General features: G+C 35.2%; 1 protein-coding gene across 4 annotated transcripts in view; it reads left to right on the top strand.

Annotated features, from left to right (window-relative positions):
* The window catches only part of SF3B1 (splicing factor 3b subunit 1), a 55,446-nt gene that overhangs the window by 22,926 nt on the left and 7,956 nt on the right, over positions 1-24,564 (top strand). Inside the window, exons 2-19 of one of the 4 annotated variants that reach the window (XM_019635625.1) lie at positions 454-630; positions 11,043-11,209; positions 12,461-12,565; positions 12,963-13,077; positions 14,922-15,001; positions 15,884-16,054; positions 17,424-17,661; positions 18,783-18,995; positions 19,210-19,331; positions 20,445-20,642; positions 20,740-20,841; positions 21,355-21,534; positions 22,469-22,555; positions 22,682-22,952; positions 23,236-23,381; positions 23,475-23,621; positions 23,777-23,902; positions 24,342-24,561. In XM_019635625.1, the coding sequence (XP_019491170.1) occupies positions 603-630; positions 11,043-11,209; positions 12,461-12,565; positions 12,963-13,077; positions 14,922-15,001; positions 15,884-16,054; positions 17,424-17,661; positions 18,783-18,995; positions 19,210-19,331; positions 20,445-20,642; positions 20,740-20,841; positions 21,355-21,534; positions 22,469-22,555; positions 22,682-22,952; positions 23,236-23,381; positions 23,475-23,621; positions 23,777-23,902; positions 24,342-24,561 (2,716 nt within the window). In that variant the 5' untranslated portion in view covers positions 454-602. Of the gene's footprint in view, positions 1-453; positions 631-11,042; positions 11,210-12,460; positions 12,566-12,962; positions 13,078-13,135; positions 14,619-14,921; positions 15,002-15,883; positions 16,055-17,423; positions 17,662-18,782; positions 18,996-19,209; positions 19,332-20,444; positions 20,643-20,739; positions 20,842-21,354; positions 21,535-22,468; positions 22,556-22,681; positions 22,953-23,235; positions 23,382-23,474; positions 23,622-23,776; positions 23,903-24,341; positions 24,562-24,564 lie in introns of those variants that run through there. The other 3 variants (XM_019635627.1, XM_019635626.1, XM_019635628.1) reach the window with 3 other exon arrangements.

Here is a 24,564-nt window from a genome sequence, read left to right as displayed (position 1 = left end):
AAAAAAAAAAATTGGGTTAGCAATAATTTGCCCATTTTACTGGGCAGTTTGTGAGGTTCAATAGTGTTTGGAAACATATGTTGTAAACGAAAGTCCTACGCAAGTGGTAATTATTTAAAGGTAACATGACCTTGAATTACAACACGAAGATGACTTTCCCTAACTAAGCGCTGCAACAGCTGAGACATGCTATTTTATTTGGTCCCCAGCCGCCTTCCGGGGAATTTGGAGAAGGGGCTTGAAAGTTTGCGGTTTCTTTCAGACCTTCCAGAAAGCGTGTTTTTTTACAGTGACCGTTCTTAACTGTCCTAGTGTAATTTATTTTCCTCCAGGGCAGAGTTACTCACTTAAAGGCACTGGCTCATCCAGTCTTTCTCCGGATCACCACGAAAACTGCCTCGAAGGGCCTTCCTGGCTCCTCCTCCACCCACAATGCACCTCTGTTCTACCTAGGTGGCTGCTCTGTCACGTGTCATCGACGGTGCGCGCTCTCGCTTGGCGCCTGCGCAGAGAACAGCCCACAGCTATTTTTCTCCGTGGCAGCGGCGACGAGCGGAAGTTCTTGGGAGCGCCACTTCCGTCTGTGTGTTCGAGTAGACAAAATGGCGAAGATTGCCAAGACTCACGAAGGTAAGCAGTCTTCTACTAGTTACATGCCTTCTCCGCTGCCCAGCCTGCTGAAATGATCTCTTCATAGCTCTGTGCCTCTTACTTTGGTTTCTTTTGTGGGGGGCTAAGCCACGCTTCAGGGCCCGGGTCGTCTCCTCCGCGCTAGCGGCACAGGCCACTGCTCCACGTAATGGCGTCTTACTCTTACACCCCCGACAGGCGCTTTGTTCCGTGTTTGGGTGTTGGTATTTCAGGGTTGCTTCTTTTCTCTAACCAGAGGGCCTTGTTTAAACGGCCTGCTTAGGAGGATGTTAGGGCAAGGGATCAGGAAAAAGGGCGAAGGAGCTAGTCTCACTTGTCTCGGAACTGTCGTCGGCAGTTTGTGCATAGGGGAGTCAGAAAAACACTGAAATAACGGCAGCCGGTTTTCGGGCACCCCTAAATCGAATTTAATTAAATCGAGGCGCATTACTCTTAACCTTAGCGAATTTGTGTGTTTTCAGGCGTCTGAGATAATTTTTTTTCCTTTTTGTACGAAATAATTTGGGAATAAAATCTGGTAGGTTTTTTCCTCCCTTGTTTACTTTTAGTATAATCTTTTTCTTTGGAGACTATTGGTGAATGAGGAAAGGCTCATTACTTTAATGGACAGAGCTTTCGAGGTAGTTGATCGTTTTATGGACTACGAAGTATATAAAATCAGTAAAATGTTGGGAATAGGTTAGAGTTCATTAGGGAGTATCCAGAAATGACAGGAAATAGGGTCATTTTTTAAAGAAAAGATGAGACATGGGAAATTGAAGCTGCATTCCTTGTTTTCTGAGTTGGAATCTGAAATTTTCATCAGACACGAAGCTCCCAAGAGAGTCACTTTTATTTCACACGCAATTCCTGGGTTCCTGGCTCCATATTTGTCTGAGAGGTAATAAAGACTAAGACCATGAAAAGTTTTATAGTTTAATGGGAAAACATGCATATACATTTTCATTCTTTTATGAGGCGAATGAATGCAGCATGTTCTGGGAACCTGGGTAACTGATTCATTTATGCTTAGAGCTATTTCATAGAGAAGATGATTTGTCTCTGGTCTAAAAGGATCATCCGTTTTAAATTAGGGGAGAACATTGGAGCCTGAGAGCATCTTCTAACAAAGCAGTAGTTATGAAAGGTGTCAGACGGAGTAAGTTGGCTGTGTCAGGAAAAAGGTATCAGGAGGGAAAAAGTAAATGAATCTGGAAAGGCTGATTAGGGCCAGAATGTGAATGGCATTGAATAGTTGTGCCACTCATAAGAATGGAAGTCCAGCTTTCTGCAGTTACTGGAACATGCTAATGAATTGGCAGTGACTTTAATATTCTTGTTGTTAGGAATTTCAGATTTAAGCGCAGTTTTAACCCAGAAGTGTTTTTTAGGCACTGATTTTTTTCTCTCTTTAGTCTATCTCAACCATACATTTTGTAAAATAATTAGAAAATGTGAAGATGTTGCCTTTTGTTCATTCAGGAGTAGATTATTCATTTGGGACATTTTCGTGGCTTTGATTACTTATTTATTGATATTTTCATCATAAGGTACTTTGGACAGGAAAATCAAAGTTCTGGTTAGTTTTCATGCATTTTTAGAAACGCAGTTAAAAGCTTTGGGCAATAGAAGATTGAAATTTATGGGCCAAAATTGCTATTTTGGGGGGTATTATGCTTTGTCAGTATGAATTAACAGATGCTTTAAAAAATACTGGAATATGAGCACGGTTCTGTGTACAAGACACTGTCCATAATTATGGAGTATCAGACAGAGGGTGATATTTAGTAGAAATACACATAGTATTTACATAGTTTCTTGCCTTATTCCTATGTCATTTTCCTGGAGAATTCTAGTTCTTCATGATCCATCTCTGTTTTCACTTTTTAAGCCATCTGATAACCTGGAGCAGAATAAGATTTGGGTTTTGTTTGTTTGTTTTTTGTTTTTATGCAACTATTGCGTGCTATAAATCTTTGTTATATTATTTAAAGTAATGGCTGCATCAGTTTGTACTTGAATCTTGTGAGGTAAATAATATTGTATTCAAGCTGAAGTAGTTTATTGTTGTACCTTTCTATATGGTTCTTCTCAAAGGCTGTTACTTCCTATCATTGAGTCAAACTGATAACTAATTTTGTTCTCGGTCATATTCCTTTCACATATTTCCATTAGAATTAGCCTTTAATATCCTCTTTAACCAACTGATTGTTTTTTACCCTGGTCACTGTGTGGCTTATGCTTTCCAGTATTGAAATATAAGAGCTAGACTTATTCAGATCAAATACAGTCTTTTGGGTCTTGCTGCATGTCATATTGTGTCGTGTATATAATTATTAGTGTGCGTAATCTTGACATCTAGCAGTTCTTCAGATATTGCTGACTTTAGCAAATGAGGGAACACACATTCTTCTGTTTTAGAAAGGGGAAAATGGATTATCCCAAAATTCCATATATTTATTTTGCCCCTGTCCCTTTCATCACAAAGCTGAAAAAGTTTTCTTCCCTAATTCGTTGCTTGCTAAAATGGCTGGAATAGTCATTTTATTTTAATGCATCTTCTGAGATTGTCAATTTCCTATGTTCAGATAGTTATTGCTTTCTAGACTTTTGTAGTCCAGTATAGCTGTTGCTAGTAAAAAGAAAAAAAAGTTGCTTAAAGATTTTGAAAAATATTTTTTTCTGTAGAATTATTTAGGAATTCATTTAATTAGTATTAATTAGGAATTAATCATTTAGGAATTGATATCTGTAGTATTCAGTAAAATAATTTACCACTATAGTTAGTTGAGCTGTTGGGATTTTGTTTAAGGAAAAGGCTGAGAGTTGGGATATTTTTCTGGATGTCTTTTAGAAGACTCATGTTTGAGAAGTCCTTGCTCACCACTTGCTGCTTCTGGCTGGGGGAGAATAGATGACACTTACGGACAAGACTTTTAGTCTGTGAGTGAAGAACATCGGAAGGCTGTGCCTCTGTAACATGTAACCAACAGTGATTAGAACATTGCAAATAATGCAAATTAAAAATGAGAAATAAAAATACAACAAGGAAGAAGTGTTACAATCTGGGCTTCGTAATATCTGAGGCATAAAGAAAGAAAATGCATAGAAGGAAACTGGTAGAGGGACAGAATTTAGTGGGGAGCATTTAAACAGTTGTGTACGGTGTGACGAGTGGCGGTTTATTTTAGAGTTACCTAAATAAAGATCTTAGTTTAAAATACAAACAGTAGGTATGATGTTGCCCATCTTTTAAAAGACCCCTAGTTCTGCAGTACTATTTTTTGATGTCAGACTCAGTTCCTAGATAAAACTTTTGATATTTTTGTCAGAAAACCATAATATTAACATCACAATTTTCTGATTATAAAAGTAGTAATTTCTCAGTAAATGAAAATGGAAATCTATTTTTGAATGAATTGAGATTTTAAATGGGCTAGATCACAAATGTATTCATTAATTCACACTGTTAGTTAACATCTCTTCTAGGAATGGATTTATTCTCTGATAGTTGGAAGTATTCCCAGGATCAGAATATCCCTCCAAAAAGAGGGGCATTTCAGTTGAATAATGACATTTCTTTTCTGTAGATCACTGGAGCACATTTAGTTTTTAAAATGCATGTTTACCAAGGGTTGACCAAGTGACTCAGTTGGTTAAGAGCTCGCTCAAGAGTTTGAGCTCTGAGCAACAGTGGTTCGATGCCTGGCCTGAGCTGAGCTGCCAACAGGTGGCAGGATGGCGCAGCTAAAAAAAAAAAAAAAGATGCATGTTTATACCATATTTTGCCTTGTATAATGCTCACATTTTTGCCCTAATTTGTGAGGGGAAAAATAAGGATGCGCATTATACATGGGTAGTACTAATTCTATATCTATGTTTTTAATTTTATTTATGATTATGAGTTAAAAGTGTAACTCTAGAAATTAATAACGACATCCTTATGCAAAATAATACCCAGGAATATGATAATTGGTTTCGTTGAACTTAAGATGAACTTGCAATGACGAGTTTTTGGCCTTCTATGATGTGTAAATGTCATAAATCTTTACCAGTACATATAATTTTTGGTACCTTGTATCTGTTCTTGTGTTTTGTAATTATTTGTTACATAAAATTTCTTGTACCATATGTTAAAAAATAAATGCTAAAATTCCTTTGTTATACAAAGAACAAGTACCTAAATGTAAACAAATGAAATTTGAATTAAAAAGTTAAAAAGAAATTTTTTCCCCCTGAAAGCTTTGACCAAAAACACGGGTGTGCATTATACATGGAAGTGCATTATACACAGTGTATCTTAACGTTTAGAAAATTTTGATTACCATCAATTAGCAAGATCAGTAAAGCCAGAAAAGAAAAGAAAAATGACAAAGATTCAGAAGAGTTGGAGCTTTTGAGGTTAAAGGTGCTACATGAAAGAGCTAAAAAAAAATTTATGTGTAGTAGTGGACTCCATTTCAGAGAAGAGAAAGCATTTATTTTCTGTTGTGTTGGGGTCAGAGGCCTTGGTTTCAAGGGACTAGAAGAAAGAAGAACCAAGAATGAGAAAAAAGGGTGAAACTTAAGGAAACCGTGCTCAAAATTTTTTTTTACTTTTTATTGAGAACTGCAAACATGTACAAAAATAGAATGGTGAAATGAACCCTGTGTTGCACCCATCACGCAGCTTCAGCTGTTGTAAAATTAGGGCCACTTTTGTTTAATTTGTATACACTGGTCCCTTCCACTCTTTCCATTATTTTGAAGCAAATTCCAGATGTATCATTTTAGCTATACATTTTTCATTGTATATCTCTACAATGTGAGGACTAAAAGGATCCCATTATTACGGTACGCCTAAAATTAATAAACTATCCATTCTGTGTTCAGTCTTGCTAATTGTCTTATAAACATTTTTTTTTCAGTTTGAATCAAGTTTCAAAGTCCATAAATTGTGATTAGTCTTAAATCTTCATGTTACCCTTCCATCTTTTTTTCCCCCCTCTTTGCAATTTATTTGTTGCAACACCTTTGTCGTGAAGAGTTTTCCAGTCCGGAGGGAAAGGGAAAGAGGGCAATAGAAACACTCAAAACTACTCTCTCTTAAACTGCCCCACCACTATTGCTGCAATCAAGATGTCAGGAGGCCCACAGCAAGGGAAACTCCAAGAAAACCATTGACTTCAGGAATGCTCACAGTTCTGAAATCATACTTCAGGTTTAGGTTAGACTAGCCATGGCAAGGAAATGTAACAAAAGACTTGCAACTTCAGTGTCCCTTCCATTATAATTTTAATGGCAATGAATATACTTTCACAGTTTTCTAACCAGCTTAACTGCTAGTTTTGTATGTGCCCCTGTGGTACACGTACCTTAAAATAGGAATGCCAATTTAAAAAAATCACACATTCTTGAAAATTTAGCCTCAAGCTTCCCCTTTGGTGAGGCTCTTTGGTAAATACAAGTCAAATACTTAGCTAGTACTTTGATTTCTTGTCTAAGACTGAGCTAGTACTTTGATTTCTTGTCTAAGACATTTTAAAACCACTTCCAGACTGTGCCAACTCTGGGAATTTGAAAAACTACCCATAACTTCAATTGTAGGATTCCAAATATGTCAAGATAGGGAATCCCTGCTTTCTTTTTAAGTGTTCAGCATCAGTAACCAGGTCCTACCATATACCCCCGCCCCATTTTACTGAAGATGGGGGTCGGGTAGGGAACAGAAGTGAGGCTTTCACCCAGAAAATCAGATAATTGACAAATCCACATTATTTCTACCTCCTTTAACACCATAGAACTTTGTAAATTTACTAATCTTACTTATCTCAGTTTTTCTTCATTTTACTCATTCCCTTAATCTCTCCGTTTTCTCTCTCAAAATTCATCCTCTGTTCAGAATAATTCTATTCTGTGCTCATCAAAAGGACTTTCTAAGTTTCTTATAACATTAAATGTATATTTATAAGATCCAGCAATCCTCCTAGGTTTTACCCAAGTAATGGTAAAATTTATGTTCACAAAAACCTATACATGAATGTTTATAGCAGCCTTATTTGTAATCTACAAACGTCAAACCTGAATGCAGCTCAAATAGAGAATGGATAAACACTACAATACAGTGTAATACTACTCAGTTAAAAAAAGGCACACACATGCTCTCTTCGGCAGCACATATACTAAAATTGGAACGATACAGAGAAGATTAGCATGACCCCTGCTCAAGGATGACACACAAATTCGTGAAGCGTTCCATATTTAAAAACAACAACAACAACAAAAAAAACCACACACAACAATATAAGACTGGAATATTTATGGCTTCAGGTGGATTAGTGCCAGCTCTTAGCAATCCTATGTGTGACCACTAGGAGGTCCTAGCCTTGTCCAGTCTCTAACAGACAGTATCCATTTTTCTTAACCAACTGAGCCCACTCGGCTGGCCCTAGTATCCATTTTTCTTTATCTTCACATCTGAATATCTCAAACTACAGGGAGTCTAAATTTGAAATGGATTAGGTGGCAACATAGGATTTGTTTATGTTGATCATAATTGAAGTAGGGAGAGATTAACAAACATTGCCCTTCTTTCTCTGCCTCACATCTTTTATTTAATATTTTGGGCCTTGGTTTTTTTTTTTTTTTTTGCATGTTCCCTCTTGTTTTTCACAATTGCCAACAAATCTTAGGCATTGATTAGCTGTCAGATATTAGTCTATTTTCTCATTTTTAGTCAGTTCATATTTAAGAAAGTACAGGAATATCTGCATACCAGGAGCTGTAATTTAGCGTTAGCTTTGAAAATGAGTTAGAGACAACTTCTTTGCCTTTCCCAGAGATGTAAAATATTTATAAAATTTGAAGCTGTGGAATTTTACAAACGATTGCTGGCATGAATGGAAGAGAGAAAATTTTGAAAAAATGTTTAAATGGCTTGTACAGATCAAAAGTACCTTTTTATTATGAAATAGTGTAACATACAGAAAAGTATAGGAAAAAATATGGTGAACACAGTTTAACCCATTGCCCAACTTGACCAATTCTTAATATTTGCCGTATTTGCTCCACAAATTTTATTTATTTTGGAAATGAAACATTGCAGGCACAAAACTACCTTATTAGTGAATGTAATGATACATATGTTTGCTCCTAAGTATTTGAGTGTATTATATTTTGGCACATAGTTTATTAAGAAATAATTGCTGAGTTTTCTAGTTTTTAATTTTGTCGCTTGCATCACTGCTGAGTTTTGTGGGATCTGTTGTCTGAATTTTGTGGATAACACAATATTTGTGTAAATGTTATAGATTACAATACATAAACAAAACCCACTTTTTATTCATAGTTTCAAGCAGATACAGAAACAGTATAGTACCTGGTTTGCATATAAACATTGAACCATGCAACCTGTATAAATTTAGTAATGAACTCTACTCAGAATTAATTAACCACAAAACAATTGTCTAGCCCCAGAAGACCTTGGGTTAGGTAATTTTGTTGCTAAACTTTGATTTAATAGGAATCCAGTCATGATATACATAGACTTTATAAAACACTAATTCAATATTTTGTGTATCTTTGTAATTAGAAGACTGTTGCTAATCAGTAAGCACATAAAATCAGTAGGTAAAATTTAGTAGGTGAAAGTTCTTGAACAAATGTATTCAAATGAGTAGCTACTGAAAACTTAGAATGGAAAATTCTTTAGAAGGAAAATAAACTGATGATTAAGTGGGAGGGAGCAAGCTGCACAATGATAATGTATAATATGTAATTTTTGTGAATCAATACCCCTTTTCTGTTTTTTATTTGTTTATGAGCTAGAAAAAAGTATAAAGTGATGTGCTAAATTGGCAATTTTGGTAAGGGCGGGCTGGGGCTGGCATTGGAGGGATTGAAGGGCCAAGTACTACGAGTTTCCCGGGGCGTTAATGTGGAAACCTGCTTTTAAATTGGAGGGTCTGACTCAGTGTATCTGAGGCCTAGGGGTCTGTTCTTGTAACGGGTAACCCAAGTGATTTCAACGTAAGTGGTTAGTACACTACAGTGATCCTGTAGAAAGGAGATTGCAGGCTCTTTGGCTGGCTTCATTCACCCATTTGTGTTTCCTGCCTGGATCCTGATGGCAGTAGCATTTATGGTCCTTTAAGAGAACCTGTTTACTTAAAAAGTGATACATGCATCCTGTGGTTTTAACCCTCCATCGGGTGCAACTGATCTCACAGATTCATTGCACACAAAGATGCCTCTATGAAATACGTCTTTACTAAGTCACAAATACAACTGGCGATAGGTTACGGTAAAGGGGGAAGATACGGAAGTGATGAGTCACAATACTTAAATTAACTATTAGATATTTGAAAATTTGTGTGCAATGTATCTGTGAGATCAGTTGCGCCTGATGTGAGGGTTAAAAAAACCTCCAACTTTTCAGAAATGGGAATGTTCAGAAAGGAAAAAAAAAGAAAAGTAAATCTCTACTTAACCCTTTAGCCAATCTTGCTAACCACTGAGAGGTTTCTTCTAGGAGAAAAAGTGTGCATGAGGGTAGCAAATATGGATTTAAAAGTTAAAAATAAAATACATATTTCAAACAGAAAAAGTAGAATAGTAAAATGAACCATCCAGCTCAAATGAAGACATTTGTGTTTGTGATTAATCATGGTGGAGGCCCCTGGCTGCCGTTAACAGTTCATTGAGGGGAGAGATGCAGGAAAAATTAACTTTGGAAATGGTGGCTCTATGACATGCTATAAGAATTTTGAGATCTGGTTAAAAACTGAGACTGCTAGTTCAGTAGTAATCCTATTCCATGATTTTGCGTTTGTGAGACTTGCTCTCCCTCTTAACAGGGAAATGTGGCCCAGCTGATTTTCTGCTTTAAACCACGCCCACCTTGAACTACAGGTTTTCTCCCTTAGCTGGCTGTGGGGGTTGGGCATTTGCATTATGTGCTTGAAATCTATTGCTTTTTGAGTCCTTTTAAACTAGTAAATGAGCTTTTTTAAAGTGCTTGATATCAAAGGGCTTAATTCAGTTGAAAGTAATGAGCTGGAAAGAATTGAAACATCTATTTGTTAGGCTACAGAAACTCTTCCCATGCCTTTGTATTATTCATATTATTAAAATGAAATATTAGTTTATCGTTTAAAGTTACCTGGTGTCTGGAAAGACTATAAAAAAAGGTGGAAGACTAGTCTGTATTTGAAGGAAACAAGAGAGGACAACTAAATGCAATGTCTGGTTTTTTATTTGGATCATGGATCAAAAAAGAACATAACATCTAGGAAGGATGTTACTAGTACAATTGGGGAGATTTGAAGGTAGATTATATATTAGATGATAACATTAAGGTTTAATTTCTTGAGCATGTTAATACTGTTGTGGTTATGTAGGAGAATATCCTAAATCTGGAAGTAAAAGCAAAAATATTGGGAGTTTTAAATGGTTTAGGAAAGCTATATGTACACACACATATTTGCTTTCTCTGTTATATACATAGATGATTGATGAGTATAGATGAGTATGTGGGGGCTCACTGTACTGTTTTAATTTTTTCTAGTCTTGAAAAAATTCAAAATTCAAAATTGGGAAGTTTGGGAAGCCGTTGAGAAGAGTTGATGCTTCATCAAATGTGCACCTTCTAAATATCAAACCTTTGCATACAACATGGTGCTTCGGTGATTTAATCCTTTAAAAAAAAAACTTTTATGTTGTAGGAAACTGAGACACACAAGTTTAAATAACGTATTAATTAGTAGAGAAAGAGCCTTTCTTTGAAGGCAGACATTTTGATTGCAGAGCTGAGACTCTTCATCATAAAACTGATAAGTGTTCTGGTGGTGGCAGCCAAATTGTGTAGAGCTCTGAATTCCATGTTAAAGAACTTAGACTTTATTCTTTATTGTTTTACTATTCAGAATGTAGTCCTAGCTGTATAGGACATCACCCGAGGGCTTGTTAGGAATGCCGAAACTTGAGTTTGATCTAGGCCTACTGCATTTTAACAAAATCTGTAGATGATTTGTTGCACATTCAAGTTTGAGAACACTCTCCATAGTATTATTGTTTTTACATTTCTGGTAGTGTTAAGTTTAAGTTATCTTGAGTGGTGTTCTTGGTTCCTAATCAACATCAACAGAATTATTTTTTCAGCTGGGGAATGGTTTAGACTTCAACATAATTTAAACTTTGGTAACTCATTCTTAAGGTAAGAGTAATTTGTAATTGAAATAGTAAGCATCTCTTCTGTACATGAGTATTGTCTGTTAAGGTGGAGAAGATATATTAAATCTATTAAAAATCAGTATACCACACAGCTCTAACTCCTTGTGTGGTATAATTATTTTTAAGTTTCTGTTTTTAGAAGAGTACTTTGATAATACCTAGTTGGAAAATGAAATTAAGAAAGCCTGTTAACTTTCTTACAGATATTGAAGCACAGATTCGAGAAATTCAAGGCAAGAAGGCAGCTCTTGATGAAGCTCAAGGAGTGGGCCTTGATTCTACAGGCTATTATGATCAGGAAATTTATGGTGGAAGTGACAGCAGATTTGCTGGATATGTGACATCAATTGCTGCAACTGAACTTGAAGATGTAAGTCACAAAGCATACAAGAGTCAAATATTTTTTTGATGGGGAGCAAGAAAATATAAAGGAATTTTCTGTTTGTGTCATCTGGTTTAATCTGGGGAGACATTTTGGGATTTGGGGGATTTTTTTGGAGGATAAAATTTTTGAAAGTGCCCTTCCTCTCTAAGGTTCAGAAACTTCTGGAAGTGCTCAGTTCTGAATCTTTATGTTAAAAGTACTTTGTTTATACAGCAAAGCACCTGCAAATCATTAACCATTGTAAAATAAATCCCTGTTGTTACATCCTTAGCTCTATGTAGTGTAGCCCATGTGAGAAGTGACTGCATAGTAAATAGCCACCTGTCCTTGTGACTTGATTCTGACTTGTGTTTGGTCCTGATCCCCCTTGCCTCCCAATCTTAATATTATTGGACTTTTCATGCCTGTTTCAGTTACTGTGTGGTGACTACCTCTCATTTTGAAGTGCATACCCCAAAGTGTTTCTACATATTCCATATAGCTTATATTTTGGTGAAATAGTTCTCTGTGTTTGTGTAATTCAGTAACATTTTATGTAGATTGATTATCAGACTTATTTTTATGATATTCAAGCCACATTTTAATATTGACGATTTTTTAAAAAAGGAAATTGAGAAGTCCCAAAGTAAAAAATTCTAGACGCCAATCATACTTTACTGGTAAGAGACAGTGACGGCTTTGTGTTCTAGAAGCTGAGGGGGAAATTACCGTTTTATTTTTAAATGAAATAAATGAGGTGTTAAGATCTTGTTATCTACTGTTGCACTTTTTACACAATTAAAGCAACTATAACATTTCCTGTTCCTACTAGGAAGACAAATACATTTAAAATTAATTACATTTTACTTGTTTCTCTGGTTAAGTCATGTTAAAAAAACAAGATAAAACAAGGAAACTGGAGAGTTCTAAATAAGCTGTTTGTAGTTTCTAAATTTGTAAAACAAATTTTATGCCTTCTGTGAGAAAATGCTCAAGTTTTTCTAGTTCATACCTACTTTATTTTAATTGATTTCCATGGAAAGCATTCCTTGAAAGAGTAGAGAGAACTAAGTTTCATTTCTTCAGTAGCTTTTTTGAGTTGAAAAGGAAATCCAGGTGTTTACAGGTTTTATGAACAAGGGTTTAGATATCAAATTGTTAGCAAGTTTTTTGGTTTCATGTTGAGTCTTGGTATATTTATTCTAATTTTTAAGTTGTGACATTTTGTTTATGGCTTTTGGGGGCATTTCATTTCAGGATGACGATGACTACTCATCATCTACAAGTTTGCTTGGTCAGAAGAAGCCAGGATATCATGCCCCTGTGGCATTGCTTAATGATATACCACAGTCAACAGAACAGGTGACTTTTTAATTTTTATTTTATTTTATTTTATTTTTTTGTTAAAACCAGGGTTTATTTAGTTAAAGAAAACTGAATGTCTCAATTCCTAGGGAAGCCCACAAATTTTAGGAATCAAGTTATTAGAATGTTTTGAAGAGAGTTGATTTGAGAGAATTAAAGATAATACTTAATTTTATAAAGGTAATGATTTTATGAGGAACTGAACATGCATGTTGTCACATTTCCATATTCCTTATTTTTCATGTTAACATTCCTAAAATGATACAGAATATTTCTTTTATTAATAGGCATTTATTAAACATTTTTTGCATGTTTTATTATGTTCTGATTTTTTAACAGTATTTTGTTTGGTTATTTAATAAGTAGATATTAAATGAGACATACTTCTTTTCAGTATGATCCGTTTGCTGAGCACCGACCTCCAAAAATTGCAGACCGGGAAGATGAATACAAAAAGCACAGGCGGACCATGATAATTTCTCCAGAGCGTCTTGATCCTTTTGCAGATGGTAATTCTTTCCCACTTTTCTATAAGTATTCACAAATTTATTTGTATTAAGTTGTCTTTAGCCCTTTGTTTTTTTTTGGCATGCTTATGCATTTGCTTTTCTTTTTTAAAACCCCCCTTATTATAGATGTGTATAGATTTGGTTGAAGTCACAGATGCCATATTCTTCATCTTTATAATGCAAGTTTTCTTTCCAGGTAGAAGGACAAGAAAATAATGAGCCAATGCCATAGAAACGCAAAGGGTTAAAGGTTTTTCTTTTACTTTTGTTTTGGGTATGCTTTCTATACTTTGAACAAATGTGTTTTTCTGCTCCAAATACTTTCATATTATTGAAAGTTTTCGTTCCAAATCCTAGATTTTAGGATTGTTACTTTTGAGAAACTGTTTCTCACGTTAGAGCTCCCCCATATTGCTCTAAATATAGTTTAGTAAATGCACCTACTTTGCTTTAAGCATACTTAAAGTTAAAAGTATATATACAAAGACTTTGATATTTTTAATAGTTGGAGTCTGTTTTGCTAATTTTAGTGTGCAGGTCAGCACAAGGGGCATAGTGAGCCTGATGGAAGCTTTCCTCAGGTGAGTGAGTTTCAAAATCAAAATTAGGTGCCTGTTTCTTAAAATGAGATTCTGCTGCAGGTTTATAAATTAGATTTTCAGCCTGCATGAATTAGTAGGGATATTCTTTTTTTACTTGCATAATTGTAATTGATTTAAACATGTATGTCAGAATTCACAGGCCCATACTAACTGTCCTTAATTTCTTTCCTACAGCAGTACTGCTATATGCCAGTCCTGTCTGCATTCTTAAGGGTGCAGTTCAACACATCCTCTCTAGATTATGGTGAAAAAGTATTCCAAAGGAAGTCTTATCAGAGCTAGTGTCAGAAAGAATGACACTACCAATTGGGCATGAACTTCAGCATAGGAAATGTCTTAGAACTTTATTATATTTTCCTAAATTGTGATGCTATACTACTGTATAGCTAATTGTCACATTTCTAAAACATAGTGTGCCTCTGTGAATCTGTTTATATACAATTTGGGCTTCTTTAAGATATTTTGAAGTTTGAAAAGCAAATATTGAAACTTGAACCAAGAGACTAACAACATCTCTTTGTACAACCACTTTTCTTCTGTGTGCATCATAATAATGGATAGAAGTAATATATTCAAGTAATATGTTTTCAGTTGTAATTTATACTTTCTAAGAAAACAAAAAATATGTTTCTGGGTCAACAAACTTAAAAAAAACATGAAGCCCTTTTTAGTAACATGACGTCAGAATAAAATTATAGGTATATTTTTAAAAACCAGATTTTCTAAACTATAACTGTTTTAGAACATTGAAAGAAGTTATGTATGAAGAACTTACCTAGCCATAGTTATTTGTAGTCAGGATTTTAACAGCTTGCAACAGGTAATGTTTTGAATATAAATATCTTTCCAAAGTGTTACTAATGGTAAAGAGATAATTTTCTAGGCTTCTATTCTGCTGCTTGAAGTCAGAACTGCTGATGGAGACAAAGGCAAGAAAGTGTACGTATTCCGGATTAGCAACCCAGGAACCCATCACTTCTGAAGACTAAACTGTGCTGTCATTTTGTTTTTATATGCATTAAAATATTTGTTTTAAACTGCTGTAGATATGTTTGTGTTCAAACAGGTTAAATTGATCAGCAAACTCAATAAAAAGTAAGATGTATAATTATTAAAGTTTTCCACCAAAAAAATTTAAATGATTATGGAATAACATAATATTAGAGCAGGGCAGATAAATCAGTTGAACCTAATTATCTTTTATTTATTGTACTCTTGTCCTGTTGCTGTTCTTTTCTGCAGGAGGGAAGACCCCTGATCCTAAAATGAATGCTAGGACTTACATGGATGTAATGCGAGAACAGCATTTGACTAAAGAGGAGGTATGTACCTGCTTTTTATTTTAATGGTTGTGAAAAATTATAAAGTAAGTTGAGATTTGAGAGACTTTTTTATTTTTTATTTGCTACACAGGTAATATTTTAGTAGTATTAATAAAAATTAAGTTGAGAAAGACCCTTACCCAAAATTCTACCACCTCCCAAATTAAACTTTTCATATTTCTATATCCTTTAATAGTCCCTGGCCCCTTGGCCATATATATACATGTGTAACTTCTAGCGAATATATCTGTGGGGCGGGGAGGATTGATAGTGTGTATCTGAAGCTAGTGTGTGCGGAAAAGCCAAATAGTTAAATCATTCCATGAAAAACCTGTAATTCTCCCATAAGATTCAGTTTGGCTATGGATGGAGAATTCTGAAGAATTCCTACTGGTGTACAGAAATCGCTTCATTTTGTTTTAATAGTTAGCTTTCATAACTTTATTATGAATACTTCATATTTATAATATTATATTGTGTGGATTAAATAGGGCGATGTATGTATTGTATGGATTAAATGGGTGGGACTCCATTTGAAAATCACGGTAAATTAAAGGTGCATTTGTTAGGACATATATATAATATTTACACAGTTAAAATTTTCTACTTTTTACCACTTTTTATCGTGTTAACAGTCTGAATTGCTACTTATGAGTTTAACACTGTTTTTCAATGGAAGCATTTTGGTTCTCCATCACTGAAGATTTTATTTCACTAGTTATATAAAGTATGGTGCTTTGTATTACATATTCTGTACTAATAGCATAGAAAGGAGAATGAGTGAAGAATAAAATGACATTAAATAGAAATGACTGTACTAATGATATAAAAATATATTGAAAACATTTTAAAGATATTCACTGCTTATTCAAATATTTTCAGAGAGAAATTAGGCAACAACTAGCAGAAAAAGCTAAAGCTGGAGAATTAAAAGTCGTCAATGGCGCAGCATCGTCCCAGCCTCCCTCAAAACGAAAACGGCGTTGGGATCAAACAGCTGATCAGACTCCTGGTGCCACTCCCAAGAAACTGTCAAGCTGGGATCAAGCAGAGGTGATTTCATTTTATGTTTTATTACAATTTAAAACTTTTCTCTCAAATGGAGTGTATTAGTCTGCTCTCATCACAACAAGGTATTACAGATTTGGTGGCTTCAACAACAGACATTTATTTCCTCACAGTTCTGGAGGCCCAAAGTCCAAGATCAGGGTGCCAACAAAAATGGAGATTTTTGAACAATTTATGTGCTTTTACTCAATTAAGAATTTCTCAACTCTGAGTAATACATAGAATCTTTTTAAAGGAAAAAATATTGAGTCTTAAATTTGTTACAGTATTTATGAAAGTTTGCAAACATAAAGCTAGATAGAACTCTTGTGTTGGATAGAGCACCCAACTTCAAAACAAATACATACATAAAAGTATTCTACAAAATCTATAGAATACTTATGAGTCATTATTGGAATACAAATTTTGTTTTGCTTACTCAAAATCACCTGTTTTGATACAATATTGTCTGTATTGTACAGGTTCTTTACTATCAGGTGCTATCTGATATGCCATATATTATCTACTACTTAGTCTATTCAAACTGCCATGAAACCTTAGATTACTTAAATCCACTTCTAATCTTTTTTCAGTAATCTTGCCACCATCGTAGTAATACTACAAATGTGAGTGTAAATATAAACTCACTTCAAAGATTAAAGTCATGTGGCAGTATCTAGTTAAAATTACCCAAGTGGTCCAAAACAGGCTTATATTAATTAAGTACAGAATTGAATGAAAACATAAAAATAGTATTTCTTAGTGAGAAATCAATGGTATATGCCTCTAAGCACCAGTTTGAAAGTACTGATATAACTAAAATTGAAATTCTTTGATTGCAGATCTAAACAGAGAAATCTTAGTGACTTTTCCAAAGTCGTGGCGCTATTAATGGGCCAAGACTCATACTCAGAATGCATTGTTTTTTAAACGAGGGCTTTTTTCACTGCTCCAAATTAAAACTTGAAATTGTTTTTAGTCATAAACATATTTGCTGGAGTGTGGGTATCTTTTAAACAGGAGGATAATCTACTCTAACCGTAATTATAGAGAATAGAACTAAAACCTTTTTTATTAGTTTCAGATGTATAAAACAACATAGTGATTAAACATTTATTTCCTCAAAGTGATAACCCCAATAAGTCTATTACCCACCTGAGACTGTGCATAACTATTACAGTATTATTGACTATATTTCCTATGCTGTACTTTACATCCCCATGACGATGTTTTTTAAAATTACAGCTGACAATATTTTATTAGTTTCAGGTATACTAAAGCATTCATTTAAAAATTTTTTAAATAGAAATTTTATAGTTATTTTATGTGGGTATATAGGTGTGTGAAATTATTTATTTATTTTTCTCTTGTTAAGACCCCTGGACATACCCCTTCTTTAAGATGGGATGAGACACCAGGTCGTGCAAAGGGAAGTGAGACTCCTGGAGCAACCCCAGGCTCAAAGATATGGGATCCTACACCTAGTCACACACCAGCGGGAGCTGCTACTCCTGGGCGAGGCGATACCCCAGGCCACGCAACGCCAGGTCATGGAGGCGCAACCTCTAGTGCTCGTAAAAACAGATGGGACGAGACCCCCAAAACTGAAAGAGGTACTACTAGTGGAGTTTGGGTGTGTGTTTGGTGAAATGTTGACTTGATGAGTGGTATATTTATGGGCCCAAATCTGTTCTCTCTAGTCCTGGCTAGACAGGCAGATAACCAGCTGCTTTAGGGACAGATAAAGAACTGATCACATCATATGCCTAATTCTTTTCCCTTCTTGAGGAAGTTTAAGAGGTAGGAAAAACATTAGGAAAAGTAAAGTTAGTAGGACATAACCTGTTGTATTTTTAATTAAGGTAAAATATACATAACAATAAAATTGACCATTTTAACTATTTTAAGTGTACAATTCAGTGGCATTAAGTACATTCAGTGTTGTGCAGCCATCGTCACTATTCATTTCTGGAACTTTATCACCCCAAACAAACTCTGTGCCCATCAAACAATAATTCCTCATTTTCTCCTCCTGTCAGCCCCTGATAACCTATCTACTCTGTATAAATTTGCCTAAATGTCTTTTTTTTTGTGTATAAAGCATTTAAGCTGTATTTCATTAAATGTTTATGAGATTATTTGTGGCAAGTTAAGATTTAATAGTACATCTGTGTTTAAATTTTATGAAGAGTTTTTAATGATAATGGGACAGTGCTTAACATGTAATAGATGAAAGAAGCAGTATAGAATTGTACATGCAGAGTAATCTCAACTGTATGGAGAAATGAAAAGTGGCTCAGTATACATAAAGTCTCTGGGTTGTGATATTATGGTTGGTTAAAAAAATACAGTAAAACCTTGGATTGCGAGTAACGTGGTTTGCGAGTATTTTGCAAGATGAGCAAACATTTTTAATACATTTTAACATGGTAAACAAGCGATGTCTTGCAATATGAGTGCAGGCATTTTGTTTCCGGAATGAATTATGCTTGCAAACGAATTATGCTTACTTGTTTTCCTATTCCTCAGTGTATTGTTTCTGTAATCAGTAAAGAAATGAAACCTAGTGAAGGAAAGGAATAATATGAAACATTACACTAAAAATGAGTCTCCATTTTAGGAATATCCTGTTTTTGAACTTGATCAGTTAGATAAACAGTGTTAACTGTGAATAAAAAGTAATTTTTTGACAGTGGTTAAAATTTTAGGCTTATTCACTATTTTTTCTTTAAAGATACTCCTGGGCATGGAAGTGGATGGGCTGAGACTCCTCGAACAGATCGAGGTGGAGATTCAATTGGTGAAACGCCTACTCCTGGAGCCAGTAAAAGAAAGTCGCGATGGGATGAAACACCAGCTAGTCAGATGGGTGGAAGCACTCCTGTTCTGACGCCTGGAAAAACACCAATTGGCACACCAGCCATGAACATGGCTACCCCTACTCCAGGTAGAAACTCACTGGAAATCACTTTTTTTCCCCAAAAATGTTTTAAGTTTTTTCTTTGTGCTATTAATGCCTATTTTTAGCAAGAATAACAGGATATAAAGTCTTGGTTTGAGTTTATAATATAAAAGCAATTTATTTTAGAATTGATCTTAAGGACCTTTGCAATGATGAAGTTTTGTGCTATAGATTGTTACAGAAATTGCTTTTTCGGTAGGTCACATAATGAGTATGACTCCTGAACAGCTTCAGGCTTGGCGGTGGGAGAGAGAAATTGACGAAAGAAATCGACCACTTTCTGATGAAGAATTAGATGCTATGTTCCCAGAAGGATATAAGGTAATAACATGGAGTATAAATGTCATGGCTTTTAGGATGTGAATTTTATTACACACACACACACACACACACACACACACACACACACAAATAAAATACAGATTTTATTGGGGAATTGGTGGAGGGGAACAGCACTGGGGAATCGGGGAAGGAGAACAGACAGGTTGCTGTCCTTTTTTGTTCTTCAGTCTAGTTCTGGAGGACGTTGCTTCACTGGCCCATGTTGGTATTATCATTGTGCTCTTCCTGGGTGAGGCAGATCTGTCGCTGGCCCCTGGACGGCTGCTCAACACTGGCTGCTGGCCACACACACTGGCTTATGGCAGCCCACTGCAGCAGGGTCTGCAGCCTCCGCTGTCACCAGTGACTCATGGCAGCCCAGCTCCAGGTTGAGCTGTTGTTCAACATCTTAGCTGTAGAGGGCAGTGTCACTGGCCCTCATGTGGGATCTGAACGGGGGCTCTGCTGCTCAGAGCTGGCATCCCAAGCCAGCTCTTAACCAACAACGCCTCTTGGCTGGCCCTGATTTTCTTAATTTTAGTCAATAGCAGGAATAACCCTCCTTAGTGAATCTTCAGTAAATTTTCTTTGGCTTAATCAAATGGTGTGTATTTTGCAGGGCTTTGATAAACACTTTGGTTTTAGTTTTTATGCATTTAACTCATTTTTGTAGAGTTACTTAAATGTTAAAATTTGCTTTTTCGTGCCAAGATTTACGCGAATTAATTTTATTTTATTGAAATACAACTTTTTATACAGTATGTGCACTTTTGTGAGCTAATTTCCATTTATATGACATGTTGACTCACCAACCAACGTGTTTATGTAGATTAATGTTTGAAGTGATCAAAAATTTATAAGCCTTCATGTATCTCATTCTTGCACACTCCTTAATATACTTAAATTTTAATTAGCAAATGAGAAATAGAGATATTTGTCATACATATTTTAAACTTATACTCAAGATAGAGAAATAGGATCAATGGTAATTTGTCTCCAAGCAGAAACCTTCCTAGTTAATAAACTGTAAAATATTTTAAGTGCAAATATTCATTATGTTATTCCTTTGTTTATAAAGTCAAGAAAATCCTAAACTATCTTTTAACTGTATAGGTACTTCCTCCTCCAGCTGGTTATGTTCCTATTCGAACTCCAGCTCGAAAGCTTACTGCGACTCCAACCCCCTTGGGTGGCATGACTGGCTTCCATATGCAGACTGAAGATAGGACTATGAAGAGTGTTAATGACCAGCCATCAGGGAACCTTCCGTTTTTAAAACCTGATGATATTCAGTACTTTGATAAACTTTTGGTGAGTGATAATAGAAATAAAATGATCGCTTTGTGTTTAGGAATTGTAAACCTTAGTGTCTCTGCCCATCTTCACATTGTTTTCTCCTGACTCGTAGGTGGATGTGGATGAATCCACACTGAGCCCTGAAGAGCAGAAGGAGAGGAAGATCATGAAGCTGCTTTTGAAAATTAAGAATGGAACGCCCCCAATGAGAAAGGTACATGTTGGTTCATTCATCCATTGTACTCATTGTAATTTTATGCTTAGAAATTTGTATCTAACCACTTCAGCTTTACCAGGGACATAGTGTGAGGGAAAGAAAAATGTGTAACATGCAGAAGTCCGCTTTTTAATCACAGAATTTTATGTTAATAGGGATGTTGAAAATGAGATCTTTTTATTTCCTTTAAAACATGCTGCATGGAGACTAAGTGGAATTACGTGAGGAATTGTATTAGTGTCAGATGTGCCTTGAAGGTGGCCAATCCTTTAGAGGTAGTTAAGGAGTTTTATATTGTAACTCCTATGTTCTGTTACCTTTTATTAACTGAAAATATTGAACTTCTGTCATAGGAATTCAATTTTGATGAGAATTAACTCAAGCCACTCTATGTAAAATGTCGGTAAAGCTGACACTAAAATATTAAGTTACAGAAATCATGGAGTAATTGTTCATTCAAAATGCTTAACTACAAAGTGTAACACACCTTTTACTCTCCCTCCCCTCCAGGCTGCATTGCGTCAGATTACCGATAAAGCTCGTGAGTTTGGAGCTGGTCCTTTGTTTAATCAGATTCTTCCTCTCCTGATGTCTCCTACACTTGAGGATCAAGAGCGTCATTTACTTGTCAAAGTTATTGATAGAATATTATACAAACTTGATGACTTAGTTCGACCATATGTGCACAAGGTTGGTTCTCAAGTAGTGTTTCTAATCGTTTGGGAATTTTTCATATAAAAGAATTTTACGGATTTTTTTTTTTTAACCAACTGATACGTATTTGTGACATTTAAAAATTCTAAAAATGTAATAACTGATGCTATACATTCACAATAAAAGGGAAATTTTACCCCCTTGCAAGACGCTTAGAATTATCAATGTTAAATTTACATGTCTTCCCTTCTTTACACAAACATACATCACACCTACACAAATATGTGTGTGTATAGATGTAACTTCTTGCCATCTTTGCTATGATGGATTAATAGTCATCTTTTTTCATTTGCTTTTATTTATTTTTTATTATTTTATTATTTTTTTATTGGGGAACAGTTTGTTTTTCCAGGACCCATCAGCTCCAAGTGAAGTAGTTGTTTCAATCTAGTTGTGGAGGGTGCAGCTCAGTGGCCCATGCGGGGATCGAACTGGCAACCTTGGTGTTATCAGCACTGCGCTCTAACCAACTGAGCTAACCGGCCGCCCCTCATTTTCTTTTATTGGTATTAGAATAGGATGAGAAAAACGTATGTTTCTATAGCATGCCTTTTAGTTTTAAGAACCATTTTTTTGCTGGTGGTAATTATGGCGTAGAATTGTAAAGCGTAGATGTATGTTCTTTTTAAAAAATATTAACTGTTAACTATTATTAAATATTAACTGTTAGTCTGCATGGTTAACAGTTCTCCCAAGTTTTCATTTTTATATGGAGTTGAAATTCTGCAATTAAAATTCTTAATTTGTTCCTTGATTAACAAAGTTTTGGTAATTATGAATTTCCTAGCAAAATGATTTTCTTATACTTGAAATGACATGCTATAATAAAGTTTTTTTCCTGTATGTATATAATTTTGTTACATGAGGATGGCATCAGTAATTGGTGTTACATGACACTCCTCTTTTTCAGATCCTTGTGGTCATTGAACCATTACTGATTGATGAAGATTACTATGCTAGAGTGGAAGGCCGAGAGATTATTTCTAATTTGGCAAAGGTATTTACATTATATTTCTAAAGAAGAAGGTTTTCTATCTGATGATGGGATTATTTGATTATAGAAGGAAATGGTTGAGGGTTAATGTTATCAACTCATGAGTACCTTTTTTTCTTGACCTTTTAGGCTGCTGGTCTGGCTACTATGATCTCTACTATGAGACCTGATATAGATAACATGGATGAGTATGTCCGTAACACAACAGCTAGAGCTTTTGCTGTTGTAGCCTCTGCCCTTGGCATTCCGTCATTATTGCCCTTCTTAAAAGCTGTGTGCAAAAGCAAGAAGTCCTGGCAAGCGAGACATACTGGTATTAAGATTGTACAGCAGATAGCTATTCTTATGGGCTGTGCCATCTTGCCACATCTGAGAAGTTTAGTTGAAATCATTGAACATGGTAAGTGGTTATATAACTTTGAACATCTTTTATAAGACAGGTATCTTGAAGTTAGGGCTTTTGATTTGGAGAGATAAATAGAAGGGCTTTAACTACCTAAATACCATATAGTTTATGATGGGATTGGTAATACCTGCTAATAGGCTGTGGTTCACACTGGCTTTTGCCTAATTTTGTCTAATGTGAACAGATTCTGCAGTTAGATTATATTGCTAGACTGTGGAGATGGTGTGGAAATTAGGTAATATTATTGCTTAGTTAAAACCTGCGTTTGGTTTTATAGGTCTTGTGGATGAGCAGCAGAAAGTTCGGACCATTAGTGCTTTGGCCATTGCTGCCTTGGCTGAAGCAGCAACTCCTTACGGTATTGAATCTTTTGATTCTGTGTTAAAGCCTCTATGGAAGGGTATTCGCCAACACAGAGGAAAGGTAGATCCATCAATTAGGTTTTTTTTCTTATTCATTGAAGCTAAGGCTATTTAATCTAATTTACTAAGTATATATGCTTTTACTTTAAAATAGGGTCTGGCCGCCTTCTTAAAGGCTATTGGGTATCTTATTCCTCTCATGGATGCAGAATATGCCAACTACTATACTAGAGAAGTGATGTTAATCCTTATTCGAGAATTCCAATCTCCTGATGAAGAAATGAAGAAAATTGTGCTGAAGGTAATTTTTGCAAATTGTTGTTCCAGACTTGTTCATGTAAATTGGGTGTATTTCATGGTTCAAAAAGAATTTTAAAGCATTGAAAAACAAAACAAAACAACTGTTGTATATTAAGACATTACTGTGTTTACTATTGCTATTTTTTAACTGTTTAGGTGGTAAAGCAGTGTTGTGGAACAGATGGTGTAGAAGCAAACTACATTAAAACAGAGATTCTTCCTCCCTTTTTTAAACACTTCTGGCAACACCGAATGGCTTTGGATAGAAGAAATTACCGACAGGTAAACTGTTATTGTAAAAAAACATTTGAAAAAATCCTTTCAATTAATTCTTTAGTCAATTTGAATGCATGTTACTTTTTTTTTTTGCCCTGATTACGTCATCGATTGTATGTGCTTGATTGTGAAAGGAGATGGATTTTAGTCAGTTAACTTCCCATTTTGATTTTGATTCTAGAATACATAACCAAAATATGAATTTATGTCTTTGTTTAAGAAATGAAATGCTTGAATGAAACATGAATATAATCTTACCTTAAATTACCTTGATTTAGACTCATTTAAATTTTTTTTGGTCACTTTTCTCTTAGAAGTTTTAAAAATTAGGGGTTTAGTTCTCGGCATGCTTACTGGCTGAATAGTATTTTGAGAATACGGTTTTCATGATGTCTGTTTCCTTGGAAGAGCAATAAATTCAGTGTATTTTTTGCTCTCTTTTTAGTTAGTTGATACTACTGTGGAGTTGGCAAACAAAGTAGGTGCAGCAGAAATTATATCCAGGATTGTGGATGATCTGAAAGACGAAGCTGAACAGTACAGAAAAATGGTGATGGAAACAATTGAGAAAACTATGGGCAACTTGGGAGCAGCAGATATTGATCATAAACTTGAAGAACAGCTGATTGATGGTATTCTTTATGCTTTCCAAGAACAGACTACAGAGG

Source organism: Hipposideros armiger, unplaced genomic scaffold, assembly GCF_001890085.2.
Source record: "Hipposideros armiger isolate ML-2016 unplaced genomic scaffold, ASM189008v1 scaffold_23, whole genome shotgun sequence".
Taxonomy (NCBI): Eukaryota; Metazoa; Chordata; class Mammalia; order Chiroptera; family Hipposideridae; genus Hipposideros; species Hipposideros armiger.
Note: the sequence above shows the minus strand (reverse complement) of the source record. Positions and strands in the feature narration are given on the sequence as shown.